The sequence below is a fragment of the Pseudophryne corroboree genome, chromosome 9 (assembly GCF_028390025.1).
Source record: "Pseudophryne corroboree isolate aPseCor3 chromosome 9, aPseCor3.hap2, whole genome shotgun sequence".
Lineage (NCBI taxonomy): Eukaryota > Metazoa > Chordata > Amphibia > Anura > Myobatrachidae > Pseudophryne > Pseudophryne corroboree.
In genome coordinates this window covers 392468967-392488103 of record NC_086452.1, presented here as the reverse complement: position 1 = coordinate 392488103, position 19137 = coordinate 392468967, and the positions used below count along the sequence as shown (strand labels likewise).

General features: G+C 44.2%; 1 protein-coding gene across 14 annotated transcripts in view; it reads left to right on the top strand.

Moving 5' to 3' along the window:
* The window catches only part of ERC2 (ELKS/RAB6-interacting/CAST family member 2), a 2157515-nt gene that overhangs the window by 689371 nt on the left and 1449007 nt on the right, over positions 1-19137 (top strand). For all 14 annotated transcript variants that reach the window (XR_010186954.1, XR_010186951.1, XR_010186955.1 and 11 more), the window contains one exon: positions 2640-2807. Coding sequence is in view for 4 of the 14 variants with exons in the window: in XM_063940841.1 (XP_063796911.1) it covers positions 2640-2807 (168 nt within the window). In the remaining 10 variants the exon portion in view is untranslated. The remainder of the gene's footprint in view (positions 1-2639; positions 2808-19137) is intronic.

The window sequence follows — 19137 nt, the reverse complement described above, 5'->3', positions numbered from 1 at the left end:
CCTGATTTTCCATGAAGATAGGGCAGAGTTGCGAATTCGACAACATTTTCTTCCAAAGGTGGTTTCTGCTTTTTACATAAACCAACCTATTGTGGTGCCAGTAGTTACTGACACATTCACTGATTCAAAGTCTCTAGATGTGGTTAAAGCTTTGAAAATCTATGTTGCTAGAACAGCTTGTATACTGAAAACAGAGGCTCTGTTTGTCCTGTATGATCACAACAAGATTGGCTGTCCTGCTTCCAAGCAGACTATTGCACGTTGGATTAGAAATACGATTCAGCAAGCTCATACTACGGCTGGATTGCTGTTACCGACGTCGGTAAAGGCCCACTCCACTAGGAAGGTGGGCTCATCCTGGGTGGCTGCCCGGGGGGTCTCGGCATTACAACTTTGCCGAGCAGCTACTTGGTCAGGGTCAAACACATTTGCTAAGTTCTACAAGTTTGACACCTTGGCCGATGATGACCTAAAGTTTGGTCAATCGGTGCTGCAGGGTCATCCGCACTCTCCCGCCCGTACTGGAGCTTTGGTATAGACCCCATGGTCTTGATGTCGTCCCCAGCATCCTCTAGGACGTATGAGAAAATAGGATTTTTATAACCTACCGGTAAATCCTTTTCTCCTACTCCGTAGAGGATGCTGGGCGCCCGTCCCAGTGCGTACTTTACCTGCAATTTAGTTATTACAGTTACAGACAGTCTCCCTTTTTACACATTATGGCAGACAGCGCCCCCTTTTACACATTACGGGAGACAGAGTCCCCTTTTTTACACATAACGACAGACAGCGTCCCCTTTTTTACACATAACGGCAGACAGCGTCCCCTTTTTACACATTACGGCAGACAGCATCCCCTTTTTTACACATTATGGCAGACAGCCTCCCCTTTTACACATTACGGCAGACAGCGTCCCCTTTTTTACACATTACTGCAGACAGCGTCCCCTTTTTTTTACACATTACGGCAGACAGCGTCCCCTTTTTTACACATTACAGCTGACAGCATCCCCTTTTTTACACATTACAGCAGACAGCATCCCCTTTTTACACATTACGGCAGACTGCGTCCCCTTTTTACACATTAAGGCAGACAGACAGATTAGATAGATAGATAGATAGATAGATAGATAGATAGACAGACAGACAGACAGAAAGAAAGAATAGATTATACTTACTGTCTCCGCTGGCAGTAAGGCTCCTTGGTGCAGCAGCTTCTGGCAGATCCCGGGCAGGGGAGTAGAAGGAGGAGGGAGGGGGACTTGGGAGCCGCAGCAGCGCAATGTAATTGGTGGAGGCGATGCTGTAGCTGTCCCTCTCCTTCCACATAGGCTGCCTGCCGCCGCTGTGAAGAGGGAAGCGCATCCCAGCATTCACAGCGGTGGCCAGCCTATGTGGAAAGAGAGGGACAGCTGCAGTAGCGCCTCCACCAATTACACTGCGCTGCTGCGGCTCCCTCCTCCACCTCCCTCCTCCTCCTCCCCTCCCGTGGCCACTGCGTCCCTGCTGCTCCTCTCCTCGGTGGGCGGGGTGGCCTGCAGCACACAGCGTCAGTTTGACTCATTACATGCCGCGATGGCTCTGGGCCCCTTGACAGTGGTGGGCCCCAGTATAAGGCACCGCTTGCACTGGTGGTAGTTCCGCCAATGTGTGGTTGCATGAACTCTGTGATACCATCTAAATTAAATCTGCAATCTCACATGGTCATTTTTATTTGTACTTTTGGAACAAGGGGGGTCATTCCGAGTTGTTCGCTCGCAAGCTGCTTTTAGCAGCTTTGCACATGTTAAGCCGCCGCCTACTGGGAGTGAATCTTAGCTTATCAAAATTGCGAACGAAAGATTCGCAATATTGCGAAAAGACTTCTCTGTGCAGTTTCTGAGTAGCTCGAGACTTACTCGGCATCTGCGATCAGTTCAGTGCTTGTCGTTCCTGGTTTGACGTCACAAACACACCCAGCGTTCGCCCAGACACTCCTCCGTTTCTCCAGCCACTCCCGCGTTTTTCCCAGAAACTGTAGCGTTTTTTCACACACACCCATAAAACGGCCTGTTTCCGCCCAGAAACACCCACTTCCTGTCAATCACATTACGATCACCAGAACGAAGAAAAAACCTCGTAATGCCGTGAGTAAAATTCCTAACTGCATAGCAAATTTACTTGGCGCAGTCGCACTGCGGACATTGCGCATGCGCATTAGCGACTATTCGCTCCGTTGCGACAAAAAAATAACGAGCGAACAACTCGGAATGACCCCCAAGATGAGGAAGCTTTTTTCTCTCTCAGGATGTAAAGTTGCTCTATTCAGGACAGTTGTATGGCTGCGGTTGGGAGGTATCACCCTAGAATTTTTTTACCCCTTATGATGACTCCCATCTAATTAGGCATCCCATTGTTGGGAATTATGGTCCATTCTATTTGCGTTACAATGACTCTCTGCTCACTGTATTAAGTAATATAACTGTGGTTGTCATGGTAACCACATGATACTTGTAAATCTCTACTAGCAGCTAGAGTAAAAAATTGGAACAGTTCTATTATTTGTTTTGTATAGGAAATTACAGCTTTATGATTAATTAAGTATAATATTGTTACTGTAACCTCAGAAGCCTTTTAACTTGTACAATTTATCCTGGCAGGTGGATGCATTGCGGCTGAGACTAGAAGAGAAGGAATCATTTCTTAACAAAAAAACCAAGCAGCTTCAGGATCTGACAGAAGAGAAGGGCACGTTGGCCGGGGAGATTAGAGATATGAAAGATATGCTGGAAGTCAAAGAGAGAAAAATTAATGTCCTGCAGAAGAAGGTACTGTTCTCATAATGATGAATCCTTTCCCAGCTATAACGGTGTTTTTATTATGTCGCAATTTTTTTTTTCTCTTGCCACTTCTTGCATGTATAGAAATACATTTTTTAGTATTAATTATAAAATCACTGGGGCAGCTGAACAATGGTCATGTATCTGGCGATACTGGCTGCAGGGCCGTAACTACGTGTGTGCCAAGTGGGCCTTGCACACAGCGCAGTTGCCCTGAGGGCGTACGCCCAGCGGCATGTAATGAGTCAAATTGACTCATTACATGCCGCCTCTGCTGTGTGTGCCGTGCGCCGCCGCCGCGCTGTAGAGGAGAGAGCAGCGCCGGGCAGCGGAGAAGGAGGAGGAGGGAGGGGGACTGGAGCCGCAGCAGCGCTATTTCATTGGTAGTAAGCGCCGCTGCAGCAGTCCCCTCTCCTTCCGTATTGGCTGCCCGGCGCTGCTGTGGATGCTGGGATGCGGTTCCTCCATCCCAGCATCCACAGCAGCGCCGGGCAGCCAATACGGGAAGAGAGGGGACAGCTGCAGCGGCGCTTACTACCAATTACATAGCGCTGCTGCGGCTCCAGTCCCCCTCCCTCCTCCTCCTTGTCCGATGCCTGCACTGAGGGAGCTGCCAGCACGAGGAGCCTGTCAGCGGGGAGATGGTAAGTATATATCTCTCTCTTTCTCTCTCTCTTTCTCTCTCTCTCTCTCGGGGACACTGTCTGCCATAATGTGTAAAAAGGGGGACACCGTCTGCCGTAATATGTAAAAAGGGGGCCTGGCTGCCGTAATGTGTAAAAAGTGGGCCTGGCTGCCGCAATGTTTAAAAAGGGGGACTGGCTGCCGCAATGTGTAAAAAGGGGGACACCGTCTGCCGTAATATGTAAAAAGGGGGCCTAGCTGCCGCAATGTGTAAAAAGGGGGACTGGCTGGCGCAATGTGTAAAAAGGGGGACGCTGGCTGCTGCAATGTGTATAAAGGGGGACACCGTCTGCCGTAATGTGTAAAAACGGGGACGCTGTCTGCTGTAATGTGAAAAAAGGGGGACGCTGTCTGCTGTAATGTATAAAAGGGGCTCTACCTGGTGTAGTGGCGCTACTGTGCAGCGTAATTTGAATAATGGAGACTACTGTGCACCGTAGTATGAATTGCTATTATTTTGTGGCCACACCCCTTCCCCATGAAGCCACGCCCCTATCTTACATGGAGGGGGGGGGCGCCAATGTCGTTTCTTGCATACAGCGCTAAAATGCCTAGTTACGGCACTGACTGGCTGGCTAGTAAAGGGGAAAGTGTACTCTTAACCCAATCTGTATTTGGCCAATCAGGTCACCTTTGTGCATCCCCTGCCTCTTTGCCATTCTCATAGTTTTGTGGTTTTACCGTATAGACCATATTTCCAGTAATGTGCTCTTCTGTGTTAACGTCACACATATCCCCTGCCACCAGGGCATACTCCAAAGCTATAACACTGATTGAGGGATGACACTTCATTAAGATTTACAAGGGAGACCTCTGGTTGGTTGACCCTAAAGAGATTATGGTAAACATAAAACAAACATTGGCATATGTACTAAATGGTGAGCTTTGCTTGAAAACAGACTAACGTCATGGTAGAAACTGTAGGTAAAGCCCTACAACAAGAATCATTTTAAGTAATTAAAGGTATCACCTGCACATATGATGATTATATAAAATTAGCAGCTCTTAAAAAAATGATAAGGCAAGATAAAATAGTTTTTAGAGCGCTTGACTATGTAATAAATGATGTGTCTGCGCAAAACCTGTGAATAAAAGCATGGTTAAGTGAATGTAAACAGCTCTTTAATTGATTAATTAATGTCCATATGATGAGGGGGTTCCCTTGGTGCCGTTCTCAAATAGACCCACAGGTACTTTTTTGGTCCTTAACTATCTCTGTCTAAAGGTACCTATAACGCTGACCAACTGTATCTGCTGTCAGCGGTTTCCCTCAGCGCGGCAGTGTGTTGTAGCGCTGGCGGCTGGTTCCCTCTGTGCGTGGTCCTCCGTTCACCTGTCGGCGACAGGCGGCTAGCGTATTCACAATCTCCTCTGCTGTTTGAGAACGGCACCAAGGGAACTCCCTCCTCATATGGACATTAATTAATCAATTAAAGAGCTGTTTACATTCATTTAACAATGTTTTATTTTGCGCAGACACATAATTTATTACATTGTCAAGTGGTCTAAAAACTAATTTAAGAATCATTTTATCATTTATCCATTTATTTTAACATATTGTAACATGATTTTTTTTTTATAATTCATGCCAGTCATTCTGTATCTGAGAGGTTCTGTAGTTAGTTACTGCTCTATCACACTATGCCAGCTATCACACAGATGTGTCCTCATACATATAGACCCAATATGCTATGCAGTGTGAGATGCAGATAATGCGTCTTATTCACAACGCAATGCAGCTAGCATGCACGAGGAGACTGCTCTGATTAATTCGATATACGGCATTTGTATGCTGTGTGTGTCTGAGGCTGTATACAGAGCAAAACAGAACTTGTACTGGGAAAAAAGCTGCAGCTGCTACATTTTAGCACTTTGTGTACAGATTCAGAGACACACACAGATATACAGTACAAGTGTCATATATCAAATTAATCAACAGTCTACGCGTGCGTTCTAGTCGCATTGCGTTGAGAATAAGATGCATTTTCGGCAAAAAAAAACACCAGATGCTAGAAGATTCTTGCGCGACATGGCGTGCCAAGAGGGGCAGTTTGGCGTAACTGCAGCAAAGGTAGTGGATACATGGCATCTGTATGTGACACTGTAATTTAAACGATTTATGCATTACAGCTGGCCAGAATAGTACTGTATGCACGTTGTTTTTAGGGCAAAATTATTTATGTTGACAATTTCGTTGGAAAATACAGTAAAATACATCTAACTTATTAAAATATATATCTGATTAAACTTGAATATGGCATTGCTGAATTCACAGCAGGCGAATCTTAGCTGTGCCAGTGCCAATGTACACAGCTAATCCAGCCCTGTTCAAAAAATATTCAGTTTTTTTCTTTTTAATAACTGTTCTCCTATATGATAGATGTCCATTCATGGAATAAAGCAGATAACTAGATGATTATTTCCTTTTCTAATCTAAATAATAATTTAAATAACCTTATTTCATTTATATATCTTGTTGCTTTGTCGGAACTGGCATTAATGACTTGCGGTATTGATTTACAGCACAAGGCATCTTTCCTTTCGAGAATGGAGAGAGAAATAATTGCTGCTTTGTTGTGCGCTCCAGCTGAGCCGTTTAATGGTTCATTACGGCAGAATGTGGTAATGCCATTTCTGAGCTGGAACACATTCCCAATGTGTTTCATCCATAATGCAACATAATAAAAATAGGCCTGCAGTGAAGAAGCCAATGAAAGTTTAAAAAAAAAATAATAAAAAAAAATTGATCCCGCCAATTCATTGCCGTTTCAGCACATATTTAATTACTGCAAAGTTTCTCAAAGAAGCAAATCTCCAAAGTTTTGATTGTTTAACCTTTAAAAGGTTCATCATAGTTATTTTGGCTTTGAAATTGTTGGTAGATTAATCACAGGCGAAATGTTTCCCATGTCTAAACATAAATTATCCTCGTTCACTGTTTATTCTTTTCATTGTTCAGAAAGAACTTTTTATTTGTAAGCGCAGGCATTTTAGAAAGCATCTTGGCATTGTGATAACTTAAGGAATGAGGAAGATTTGTACAATTTTGGATCGGTTATATATAATGTTGATAAAGCTAAATATTTATCTTATATATTACCCTTTAAGAGGTCTAAGAACACTGTACGCTATCTACGTAAGAAGTACCGTAAGGGTACGCAAGTTGCGTAACGATCGCTCAACCGTAGTCGAGACGCTCAAGCGTCACGTTCGCTTACGGCCCAGAGATCACAGGCAGGCACGCTAGTGGCTGCCGACTAACGTAATGATTCGCTATAGCGTAGCGGACGCTCGGGACCACGAGGAGATCACCAGCGGTGCAGACGCTTACAACGTTAAACCTTTATATCTATACCATTAACAGCGAAATATACAGTAAACCTTAGTGTGGTGTTAGAGTGTAAATGCAACCTGGTGTAACCTGATTAACTACAAAGCTGCTTGGGCGTCACCGACGCTCAGGGAATACTTAACACTATAAGAAATACACAGATACCTGGGCTTAGGGTCCAAAACCTATTATATGTATTATGACTATTATACTTGCAAAAGAATCACATTACAAAGCATACACTACAATATAACATAGACTAACTAACCAAATAACTACACAGGAAATACCATACAATACAATCAATACAATCAAGGGAAAATAAGGGAAAAAGAGAGGAGAGAGAGATGGCTTACAATAACATCAAGACAATATGATTGCGGAGAAAACTTACGCACAAGGGGAAACGATCGCAAGCGCCTCTGGACATCCAGCTCCCGATTATCAGCAATGAGAACCGTTTGAAGAGAAGTGAGTCCTGGATGCCACAGGCTTGTCTTATTTATTCTCCACACACAATACAATTCAATGGTCCCTACAATCTCATTGTTCATTGGACACAGGAATTCGGCTTCGCATTATAACAAAAGGTCATAGGTTGATTCATACAGGTGGGCTGTGACTGTTTCCAACTGTTCAGGTGGGTGGGATACTGGGTTTCCCGCCGCATGACTAAGTAAGAACAAATAATAGTAAATGGACATAAACTTCTTATGTCCATAACTATTCGCACGAGCGACTAATCCGCTCCAAACCAACACCGGAATATTGCTATTTAAATACTCTTCCGATGGGTACCAAACACCACTGTATGACCCCTGTTAGACCCTTCGTACAATACAAAGAGGGATCTCTCTGTTCAGGAACATGCTATGTTAACTAAACTTTCAGAATCTAACAAAGGGACCATGATCTACAAAATACATTATTAGTGAAAATATGTAACGAATGAGTCGCACGCTACGATTACATAAACTCTACCGTAAATACGCATACCGTGCGCCTGCGGGTGCCCGCGACTGTGAGTATGCGCACACACGGGAGAGCGTACGCATGCGCAGCGCGGACCAGTATGAGGTGCAAATATGGCAGTGTGCATAGAGATATTTTTCTGACTTTGACAGTCCACCCTTTGGCAGTCAATAATAACTGCCACCTTCTAAAACATTTCAAAAGGAGAAAAATATATGTCAGGGGTTAATTCATTTCCATGGTTGGGTAAGGGAGGAGAGAGAGGAGTAGGTGTGAAGAGGGTATGACCTAGTGAGATAGTAGAAGCATGTGTGTATGAGTCCATGTTTGGGGGGTCATGTATCATCGTGCCGTACGTGTTGTAAATCAAGCTTCGAGGTATTGCGAAGTATACATGTGAATTCCTTCTTATCCCGTGGTACGGGTCTGTGGATGGGCTGTCAAACTTTACCGAGCTCTTTTCGGCTTTGGTTGTAACAAAATGGGGGAGCACATTTTAGTTGATGATACATGAATGGGGGAGATATGTGACTGCTGATATCTGTGCCTGTATTCCCTATCGACTATGTGTGTCATTACCTGAGGGTTGTAGAGATGAAGATAAAGAACACTTATGGAAAATGCAGTGGTATTCTATGTCAGGTTAATGTACATCTGTCGGTTGAAGTTTTGTTCGGTATCAGTTGAAAGTCGTCTTCTTTGCGCTGTTTTGCCCATTAGGTGCGAGCAAAAAGCTTTGTCAATGCCATTAGATTTACAAAAAAAATGTTGGGCTAGCGTAAGTTTAAGAATTCTAGGGAAACTGGGGATCCATGGCAAAGTTCATCAAATGTCCGTATCTACAGTGGTCAAAACTTCTTCTTTAATCCCTCTGTTGTCTGTATATCGGCTCATCAAATTCCTCGTCCAAGTGGGTCTTTTTACCTTGGAGGAAACGGAAAAACAGGTGAAAGAAACGGACCGTAGAAATCGCATTTTCATCACATCATTGTTTCTACATTTGGGTCATAAATCAAGTCCAGGTTAATTACAGTTTCCTCACTCCTTAAACTCATTACCCTAGTACGATGATTGCACTTCATTAAAGCCTGACCGCATCTAAATATCAATCCAATCGATATGACAACACCTAAGATACATAGGAGAAACTTCCCAACATCCATTATGACTCCTTGAGCCCAGTCTCCTAAACCGGAGAACCAATTTCGCGGGTTCAACCATGACACCCAACCAGTCAGCTCATTACCTACAGCAGCAAGAGTGAGATTGTGTCTCCTGCGAAATTCCCACTTCAATTGGAGAATATCGTCCATCTTTTGGTCTATGACCTCGACCGGGTCCTCTGTGCTATTCGTAATATATGTGCAACATTTCACGCCGTATTGTGTTGCCAGTGTGACACAATATCCGCCTGTCACTGCTGTGAGGTAATTGAGAACCATTCTATGCTGTACCAGTTCTGTTTTGTAAGCCTGAAGTTCTCTTCCAGTATACCTAAACGTGTCATCATACATTTCAGTGATATTATCTAACAAATTTGCGAGCGCCGATATGTATTTATAATTCAGCACTCCTCTAGCGGTGCGGGTGAAATCTAACGCGATTAAGAATTGAATCCCGGTGGATTCACTTATCAGATCAGAGGCCGGATGCTCTGTCTTCTCTATCAGGTGCCTTTTAACAACGTGCTCGTAATGGGTGTGAGTATAAGGAGCTTGGGCACCACGGTGTATGTCTTTCATTTTGTCATGTGATACAGTCATTACTTCAGGCAATACTTTTCCAATATAACACAATCCTTCAGAGTTTGGGGCAAGCCACTTGTACGCCTTTCTCCCGCATATGAAATATGCATCATCGGGGAGAACATATGGGACGGAGTAGGACATAACCATATTACACACCTTCCATGTGAAATCTCCTAACCCTAATTCTTCCATCTGCTTAGTACACGTATCAGGTTGTATGATATGTGCACAGTATCCTGGTGATACCTCTCCAACTCTAGTGATCCTATTTCCTAAGGTATACCTATACCGGAAAGATTTTCCTCTACTGGCTATGTGGCGTACAAGCTCTGTATCTGTAGGCATTCTATCTGCTCTATGCGAAAAGGTCATGGTGTGGTTACTCCATGACACTTCCCAATTTCCCGGTTTTCGGGGATTGGAGATGTTGAAACATAATAGGGACCTATCCACATGGTATTGGTGGAGCTTTAAACTAGGAGGACTGGAGATATTAAACCTCCGGTCCACCGGTCTCCCACCATTTAACTCAAGTACCTCCCCTATCGTTAAAGGAAATGGTACTAGCCCTGATTTGCTATGACCCTGAGGTACTTGAGAGCATACCCAACAATCTGTTTTGTTTAACACACTACCCACTAAGGAGTGATAGTCACTCAATGGATGCCGGTCCATATGGATATTAAAACTGGATTGGCATTTCTTAATGCACCCATCCTCAATGACATTGTTACAGAGCCTACAGATACAGTTTTCTTCAGCTAACAATCCGTCGCAATTTCTTCTATGGTCAATGCTATCGGATCGTTTTCTGATACTCGCCTTTGCTTGTTGGTTAGGTTGATCTTGGAAAACTACGCCTCCATCTTTATCATCAGAACCTTTCTGGATCCTTTCTCGACCTCACTGGTACTCTCACCGAAACAGACTGCTCTGGTCAACATCAGGGTCAACATGAAAATCCATATCACAGTCTCTTGGGGCAAGTCCATCTTACAGGAGGAGAAAAGAAGAAATTTGTAAAGGGGGTATAAGAAAACAGTTTGTGGGGGAGAGAACTTGTTACGATAATAAGTTCTCTCGTCTTGTTGTTCTTCTTGTTCTGCTGTCCTCTCAAAAGGTGCTGTCTCTTCAGTCTTCCAAATTAACATTCTGGTGATGCAATATTCCTTCCTAACCGACGATCTTTCTGTAAGGAGCGAAAATCTGGCATTACCATTGGTCCAACTGAGGGGTGACATACCATCTTTAAACCATGAAAACATGAGTGAGACGAGAGAGAAAACGAAAAAAAAAACAAAAGAGATAGAGAACAATTCATATGCATATATATTTTACATAACTCGACAATAACCATCAATAGGAAAAGAGAAACAAAGCATTTTTAAAACATTGTCAGCATTAAGAAAACATTGTCAGATTATCAGGATGTCATATCTACGTGTCAAATGGTTTCCTTGAGCAGTCCCTCCCCACCAGCACCTGCATTACTCCACTGTCTGTATCTGGCCAGAATACATAGTGGCGGATAGGTCATGCTGGGGTTTGGTAGACTTCTGCAAGGACCAAGCGGATATGCAATGTTTGAATTCTTACCAATAATCATCAGAGATGGGGATAAAAAAAGAAACATTTCACAGATACATTTACAACTTTTCACCCGGTCATTCCTGTGTCTTTAGTGAATGACCTCCCAATTTATTAACCGTTACCTCAGGCTTACCATCAGTCCTAATAATCACCTTTCCTGACTATATCTCATGGGTGTGGGCCAAAATTCTTCCTGTCTGATCTCTGATTATAATGGTGTGTGTTATAATTTTGCTCATTTCTTGGTCTAGGGCAGGCCTGGCCAACCTGTGACTCTCCAGATGTTGTGAAACTACACATCCCAGCATGCCCTGCAATGGTTTTAGCATTCCTTAATAGCAAAACTGTGGCAAAGCATGATGGGACTTGTAGTTTTACAACAGCTGGAGAGCCACAGGTTGGCCAGGCCTGGTCTAGGGGGTCTGACTTTATGTGGGTTATTACAGTTGCTGGCATAATGCCCTTCTCTTCTACAATGATAACAAATCCTTGGCTTTCTCCATGTGCTAGGGGCCTGGGATTCCGGTCGACTTGATGCATCCTCTAGTGCTTGGATGTTCAGTGCCATCAACCGCTCTCCCTGCGCTTCCCTGGTTCTTTGGATATTTCGGTCATGCTCGATAGCGGACTCTCTTAATGCCGCCACCGAGATACCTCTCCAATGTGGTATGGAAGTTTGTACCCTAATTTTTAGTGTGTCTTTTAAGTTGTTCATTAATACGGACACAGCTACCTCTCTGTGGTGTACATTAGTTTCAATGTCATCTATACCAGTGTACCTAGCCATATCCTGCAGAGCCCGGTGAAAATACTCTGATGCGGATTCACCTTCTTTTTGTTTTATTGTAAAGATTTTATTCCACTTTACTACTGTAGGAAAATATTCTTTCAACTGTAGATTGATTCTTTTTACATTATCTTGGTTATACTCGTTTGTTAGTGGCACTTCCTCATCTAGCTTACAATCAGCGATAAATTTCAATGAATCAACATCGGGGGTAAACATGCCCTCAAAACTGTCCTCCAATCTTTGTTATTTGGCTCTGCAGTGTGTCCTAGCACTCTAATGTATCTTTGACAAGCAACTAAGTCTTTCCTGGGATCAGGAAATTCAGACAGAATTGTTCTTAATTCTGTTCGGGAAAAGGGGCAGTACATGGCGATGTTCCTGACGGGGGTGACTCCTGAAGAGTCAGTTTTCCCATTTGGTACTGCAATTACCCTGACAGGATTAAGTCCAGTAACGTCATTCTGAATTGATTCTACAATATGAGGTACATTTGTTTGTGCGTAATGTATAATACCATACGTACCTGTGGACACGACCTCACCTGACCCTCCGTTAGGGGGTTTGATTACAGTCTTTACCGATTTGGTCGTGTCCACCTGGATGTCTTGTGTGATGGCTGCTGGAAAAGGTGCCGACATCGTTCTGGGCTCGCTTTCTTGTTGGTGTTCCTGAGGAAAGTTTAACATGGGGTGCGACTTGCATGGGTTAATAGTTGTACATTCAACAGTATTACAATTAGCATTGTTACATTTATTACACTTATTCTTATCATCTATACTACAGTTGCTAAGAGCGTTTTTATTGTTCACCCTTGTGCTTTTCTCCGCAACCACAATCCCCTCCATTGCCATGTCTCTCCTCTCAAGATGAAAGTTAGGTATGTAAGTTACATTTCTTTGCATTTCACCTTCCTGTTGCCATAACTGTAAACAATCATAATGCTTGATTCGTCTCTTTGCTGATTTAATGAGACATATCCTTCTCCTTAAATTATGCAACACCTCTGAGTTAAAACTACCTATCCCGGGAAATGGTGCCTTATCCCCCGCAGTCATTCGTGTCCATTCATCACAAAAGGTCTCAGTGTGGGGACCATATTTCCCCCACATTACTAACCGAGCAGACCCTCGGGGTCTGCAAGCCTCTGGAGTCTGAATCCTGACTGCCGACCGTCTCTGTGTTGTGCACTTGGCTGCCATTGTGGACCTCTTTAACACAGAAAAACTTCCTAAAATGCACCAAACACAGAAATCTACGTTGGAAATCCTTAAAGCTCTTCCACTGAACTTCTTCTGCTCCGGGTATCTCCGGTCCGCCTTCTAGCAGACACGTGTAGCCGTTGCAGGCCCTATCTCTAGAGATTTTCCTGAGAAAATTCCCTTCCTTTTTCTTTACACAAATCACGCTTGCATGTGCTCCCTACAACACGTATGAGGGCAAGATTTACGCATGGATATACGACCTCATATCACGTTGCGTTATTGGTCACACATACAACCGTGCGGTCCAATCGTACCACTTATAGACACTTGTTGCCCATAAATGGTAGGATCATTGGAGTCTCCCTACTGTGCTCCAAAACAGCCAGAGCGTAACACAACGAAAACTTTATCACACTCTGTTGCACGTTTTCACTTCAGGCCGTGCTCATAGATCACACAGATCACAAAGTCCACAAAGCGGGATTTAATACCGTTTTATCACATAGACCACAAAGTCCACAAAGCGGGATTCAATACACTCATACCGTTTTCAACCCACTATCATTCTTATAGTTTTCTGATCAGAAAAATCATTTCCCGTAGTCTGATAGCTCTCCCCAGAGGTGTTGCAGTAAAGTAAGGTATTTAAACTAAGTTTTGGAAAACTGAAATCAATTTGTGCTATTTATCGCTTTGCGTTATTTACCGTGTTGCTCTACTTATCGCCTGTTGTTTGAGTTACGTGGGCGTACCCAGACGCTCCGTTGCGTAATATACGCTGCGTGCGTCGGCCTTTGGATTGCGTACGCAAGTCTTTGTTAGAGACACGTGTACGCAAAGCAAAGATCCACCGTAACACAATTTATACTTTTATCAATGTAGATGATCCTTGATCATCTACCACACACCACACTGACTTCGCCTTATCTCCCAGGCAAAAACTGTGTGTTTGTCTACACTTTAACTATGAAATAACGGCAAATCTCTTTTAGCACTTTTATCAACTATAAAACTGGCAGAGAGGAGAGTGATATACGAAAATACATAAATGAAAAAGAAATGCAGATATATATGTGTGCGTGCGTGTGTACGCAAGACAGAAAAATAAACAGTTTTAAAAGACACTAGCGTTTTGCTCTTACCTCCGGTTCCCGGATTCCTTCAGCACCCTTTACCTAAGCGAAGCAGACGCTTATCCCGTCAGCACTACGAGGGATACAACCTCCCGCCCTTTGCTGATGGATAATGTCTGCTGATCTACCTAGTGCAGATATGTGAAGGACTGGACGGCCCCCAATTGATAAAGCTAAATATTTATCTTATATATTACCCTTTAAGAGGTCTAAGAACACTGTACGCTATCTACGTAAGAAGTACCGTAAGGGTACGCAAGTTGCGTAACGATCGCTCAACCGTAGTCGAGACGCTCAAGCGTCACGTTCGCTTACGGCCCAGAGATCACAGGCAGGCACGCTAGTGGCTGCCGACTAACGTAATGATTCGCTATAGCGTAGCGGACGCTCGGGACCACGAGGAGATCACCAGCGGTGCAGACGCTTACAACGTTAAACCTTTATATCTATACCATTAACAGCGAAATATACAGTAAACCTTAGTGTGGTGTTAGAGTGTAAATGCAACCTGGTGTAACCTGATTAACTACAAAGCTGCTTGGGCGTCACCGACGCTCAGGGAATACTTAACACTATAAGAAATACACAGATACCTGGGCTTAGGGTCCAAAACCTATTATATGTATTATGACTATTATACTTGCAAAAGAATCACATTACAAAGCATACACTACAATATAACATAGACTAACTAACCAAATAACTACACAGGAAATACCATACAATACAATCAAGGGAAAATAAGGGAAAAAGAGAGGAGAGAGAGATGGCTTACAATAACATCAAGACAATATGATTGCGGAGAAAACTTACGCACAAGGGGAAACGATCGCAAGCGCCTCTGGACATCCAGCTCCCGATTATCAGCAATGAGAACCGTTTGAAGAGAAGTGAGTCCTGGATGCCACAGGCTTGTCTTATTTATGCTCCACACACAATACAATTCAATGGTCCCTACAATCTCATTGTTCATTGGACACAGGAATTCGGCTTCGCATTATAACAAAAGGTCATAGGTTGATTCATACAGGTGGGCTGTGACTGTTTCCAACTGTTCAGGTGGGTGGGATACTGGGTTTCCCGCCGCATGACTAAGTAAGAACAAATAATAGTAAATGGACATAAACTTCTTATGTCCATAACTATTCGCACGAGCGACTAATCCGCTCCAAACCAACACCGGAATATTGCTATTTAAATACTCTTCCGATGGGTACCAAACACCACTGTATGACCCCTGTTAGACCCTTCGTACAATACAAAGAGGGATCTCTCTGTTCAGGAACATGCTATGTTAACTAAACTTTCAGAATCTATCAAAGGGACCATGATCTACAAAATACATTATTAGTGAAAATATGTAACGAATGAGTCGCACGCTACGATTACATAAACTCTACCGTAAATACGCATACCGTGCGCCTGCGGGTGCCCGCGACTGTGAGTATGCGCACACACGGGAGAGCGTACGCATGCGCAGCGCGGACCAGTATGAGGTGCAAGTATGGCAGTGTGCATAGAGATATTTTTCTGACTTTGACAATGTATATCATTTATTCTGCAGATACATAAATCTGGCAAGGGAATGCTAAACCCAAACATTTTAATGTTAGTCTGTGGCTGATCGAAGTATTCAAAATTAATTTATTTATGTCAAGGGCAGTGTTTCTCAGAAATGTCCTTCTGTTTCGGCATGACCTTTCTGTTGGGCTTTTTTATAGTTGTATGTTATGTTGAACTGTCTGTTAACTTGAGAACTTGATAGTACACCTTGGCCCTCATTCCGAGTTGTTCACTCGTTGCCGAGTTTCGCTATATTGCGATTAGTCGCTTATTGCGCATGCGCAAGGTTCGCAGAACGCATGCGCTTAGTTATTTTACTCAAAAGTTAGGTATTTTACTCACGGCATAAAAAGGATTTTTCATTGTTCTGGTGATAGGAGTGTGATTGACAGGAAGTGGGTGTTTCTGGGCGGAAACTGGCCGTTTTATGGGTGTGTGCGGAAAAACGCTGCCATTTCTGGGAAAAACGCGGGAGTGGCTGGAGAAACGGGGGAGTATCTGGGCGAACGCTGGCTGTGTTTGTGATGTCAAACCAGGAACGAAACTGACTGAACTGATCGCAATGGCAGAGTAAGTCTCGAGCTACTCAGAAACTGCACAGAAATTTCTATTCACAATTATGCAAATCTTTCGTTCGCAATTCTGCTAAGCTAAGATACACTCCCAGAGGGCGGCGGCTTAGCGTGTGCAATGCTGCTAAAAGCAGCTAGCGAGCGAACAACTCGGAATGAGGGCCCTTGTTCTGAAAGCCAGGGAAACATATATATATATATATATATATATAGGGATTATTTGGTGCAGTGTGTTATGGCTGGACAAACTGTGAGAAGTCAATAAGAACATTTTAGAACATTTAGCCACAATGAACATACATCAGTATATTGTGTAGGGTGCACTTAAGAATATATGCTTACTTTGATGCATCTTGCATTCTCTACTTTGTACACAAAGAGGCGAAGAACGGGTGAGGGAGAGGGCGAGCAAGAGTAGGGCATGTTTGAGCTATTAATAATAATTGTATCACATTCATTGTGGAAGCACATACAGATACTACAGACAGGAAGTGTGTCTGATGGTGGTTCTCAACACTTGGTGCTAGATATGCAAGAAAGAAAGAAGAACCACCCCCATCCAATCTTCCTTCGCTAAACAAAGTGCTCCCATCAGTAGTGCTCATACCCTTTGATAGTTGTGGAAATTGAAGGGAGCACGAACAGTGTGATGTCTACCTGCAAAGGCGCTACCAGTATTAGGCTCTTACAACTTGAGACACAATGGTCTATAACCCAGACACCCTGTCATACTGTCCCACATCTCTATCCTGTTCAGTTTATTTACATTTCTGCTGCGGGGTACACTGGGCTCCACAAGGATAGACATTGGGGTGTAGAGTAGGATCTTGATCCGAGGCACCAACAAGCTCAAAGCTTTGACTGTTCCCAGAATGCACAGCGCCGCCTCCTCTATAACCCCGCCTCCCTCCACAGGAGCTCAGTTTTGTAGTTGGTGCTGCAGTAAGCAGGCACATAACAGAGGGGCTGCTCCAGGAAACCCTAAGAAGAGCTTTTTTTTGAAGAAAAAAGGGAAGACTACAAGGGCAGCAGCAGTGGTAAATGTCAGAAGACATTCACTGCTGCAGCTCCAGCTCTCCCCAGCGGCGCTGTACACTCCCGAGCCCTGGTTGCTGGGTAACTACAGCAGGAGGCTCCGGTTTTCTTCACAGTCAGGAACATACGACGGGGGCTCTCCGGGATTGCGTGGCCGCGCTTCGGGAGGTGGTAAGTGGGTCCCGCTTGCGGGACCCGGTCTTTATAGCGATCCGGCACGGTCAGTGGGAGGCGGGCCGCGCGTGCTGGCGGTGGACACTGTGGCAGTACAGGCGATCCCACTAGATCACCAGGGCATGGGTGCAGGTCAGGTTTTATCTCTAAACCATTTTCAGTAGCCCACAGTACCCGGTGGTTTTGCCAGCAGGGGGATAATGCTTAGACCTGAAGCCCCTCCCCCAGCCGTAGGGCGCCATTTCCCGCAAATGTTCTCACCCTGGAGCTGCATATCTGTCTCTCCCTCACTCCCTGTCAGTGTCTGGGCGCCATTATCTCTCAGCTTCACTGTTCCTGGGACTGCTTGGGCAAATCCTCCTGTGTAAAGCCGCCTGGTTGTCAGGGCTGTGACTTTACATGACACTTAAGTATTCTACCTGCCTTTTTAGACAGTGATAGTTAAGAAAGAGCGCATTTAGTCAGGGTTTTCTAGTACAATTACCCTGTGATATACATCCAGTTCTTACTGTGCAGTGTTATATCTATTGACTACATAGCTATGCACAGTATATAAGCTAGTCCAGTGCAGAATTATTGTTAGTAATGACCTCTGCCTTGTACAAACTGTGACTATCTGTGTGTGCATTAGCTAGCTGAGTGGTGTCCATTTTGTGTCTTTCACTCAACTTGCTATCCCTATATTCTATAACCTGAGGGGGCTTGGTGCGTCAGGTTTTATATTGATGTAGGATTTTCACAAAGATATACTTTAATATGTATTTTTCTCTGTGATTTAGTCACCATATCTCTCCTTTATCTCTGCTTGTGCTGACTACACTGCGCAGGGGTTTGGGTAAGAGGTATTGTGCTGCTGATAATTGTACTGTTACCTGATACTGCAAGTTATATCATGTCTGCTTCTGAGGGTAACGGTTCTGGGGCTGAACACACTACAGGTGTTACTGAAGCCACAGACCCCTATGACGAAAATATAGCAGCTGGGGGCTCTGGTTCTGGGGGCTCCTTGCCCCTCAGCGGGACTGTGGCAATGGGGGTACATAATGACCCCCATGGGCCGCTTTTTCCACGCTTCTACATACGCTAGTTAATAAACTAACACCCCCTATGGGACCCCCTATGCCGGTACAGCCGTATGTGGTCCCTGCAGCTAACCCGCCGTGGGCGGACGATTTATCTGCTCAATTGAGGAAGTTGAATCAGTCCCTGACTACTAAAAAGTCTGACCATCGCTCGCCTAAGCCCAAGGGGTCCTCTAAGTGAGCTCTTGTCTCCTCACAATCCACTGCTGTCACTGACACCTCGTCTGATGAAGACGGCACTTATACTGACCCCACAGGTTCTGACTCAGATACGGCTGATGGGGAGGGTAGTTTACATGTGGATGTTCCTGATCTTTTGGAGGCTATTAAGTTGATTCTGCAGATTACGGATGATCCCGAGCCATCCGTCCCTCCTAAGAAACCAGATAGGTTCAAGCGTCAGAAGGTGGTTATACAAGTTTTACCTCACTCTGACCACCTA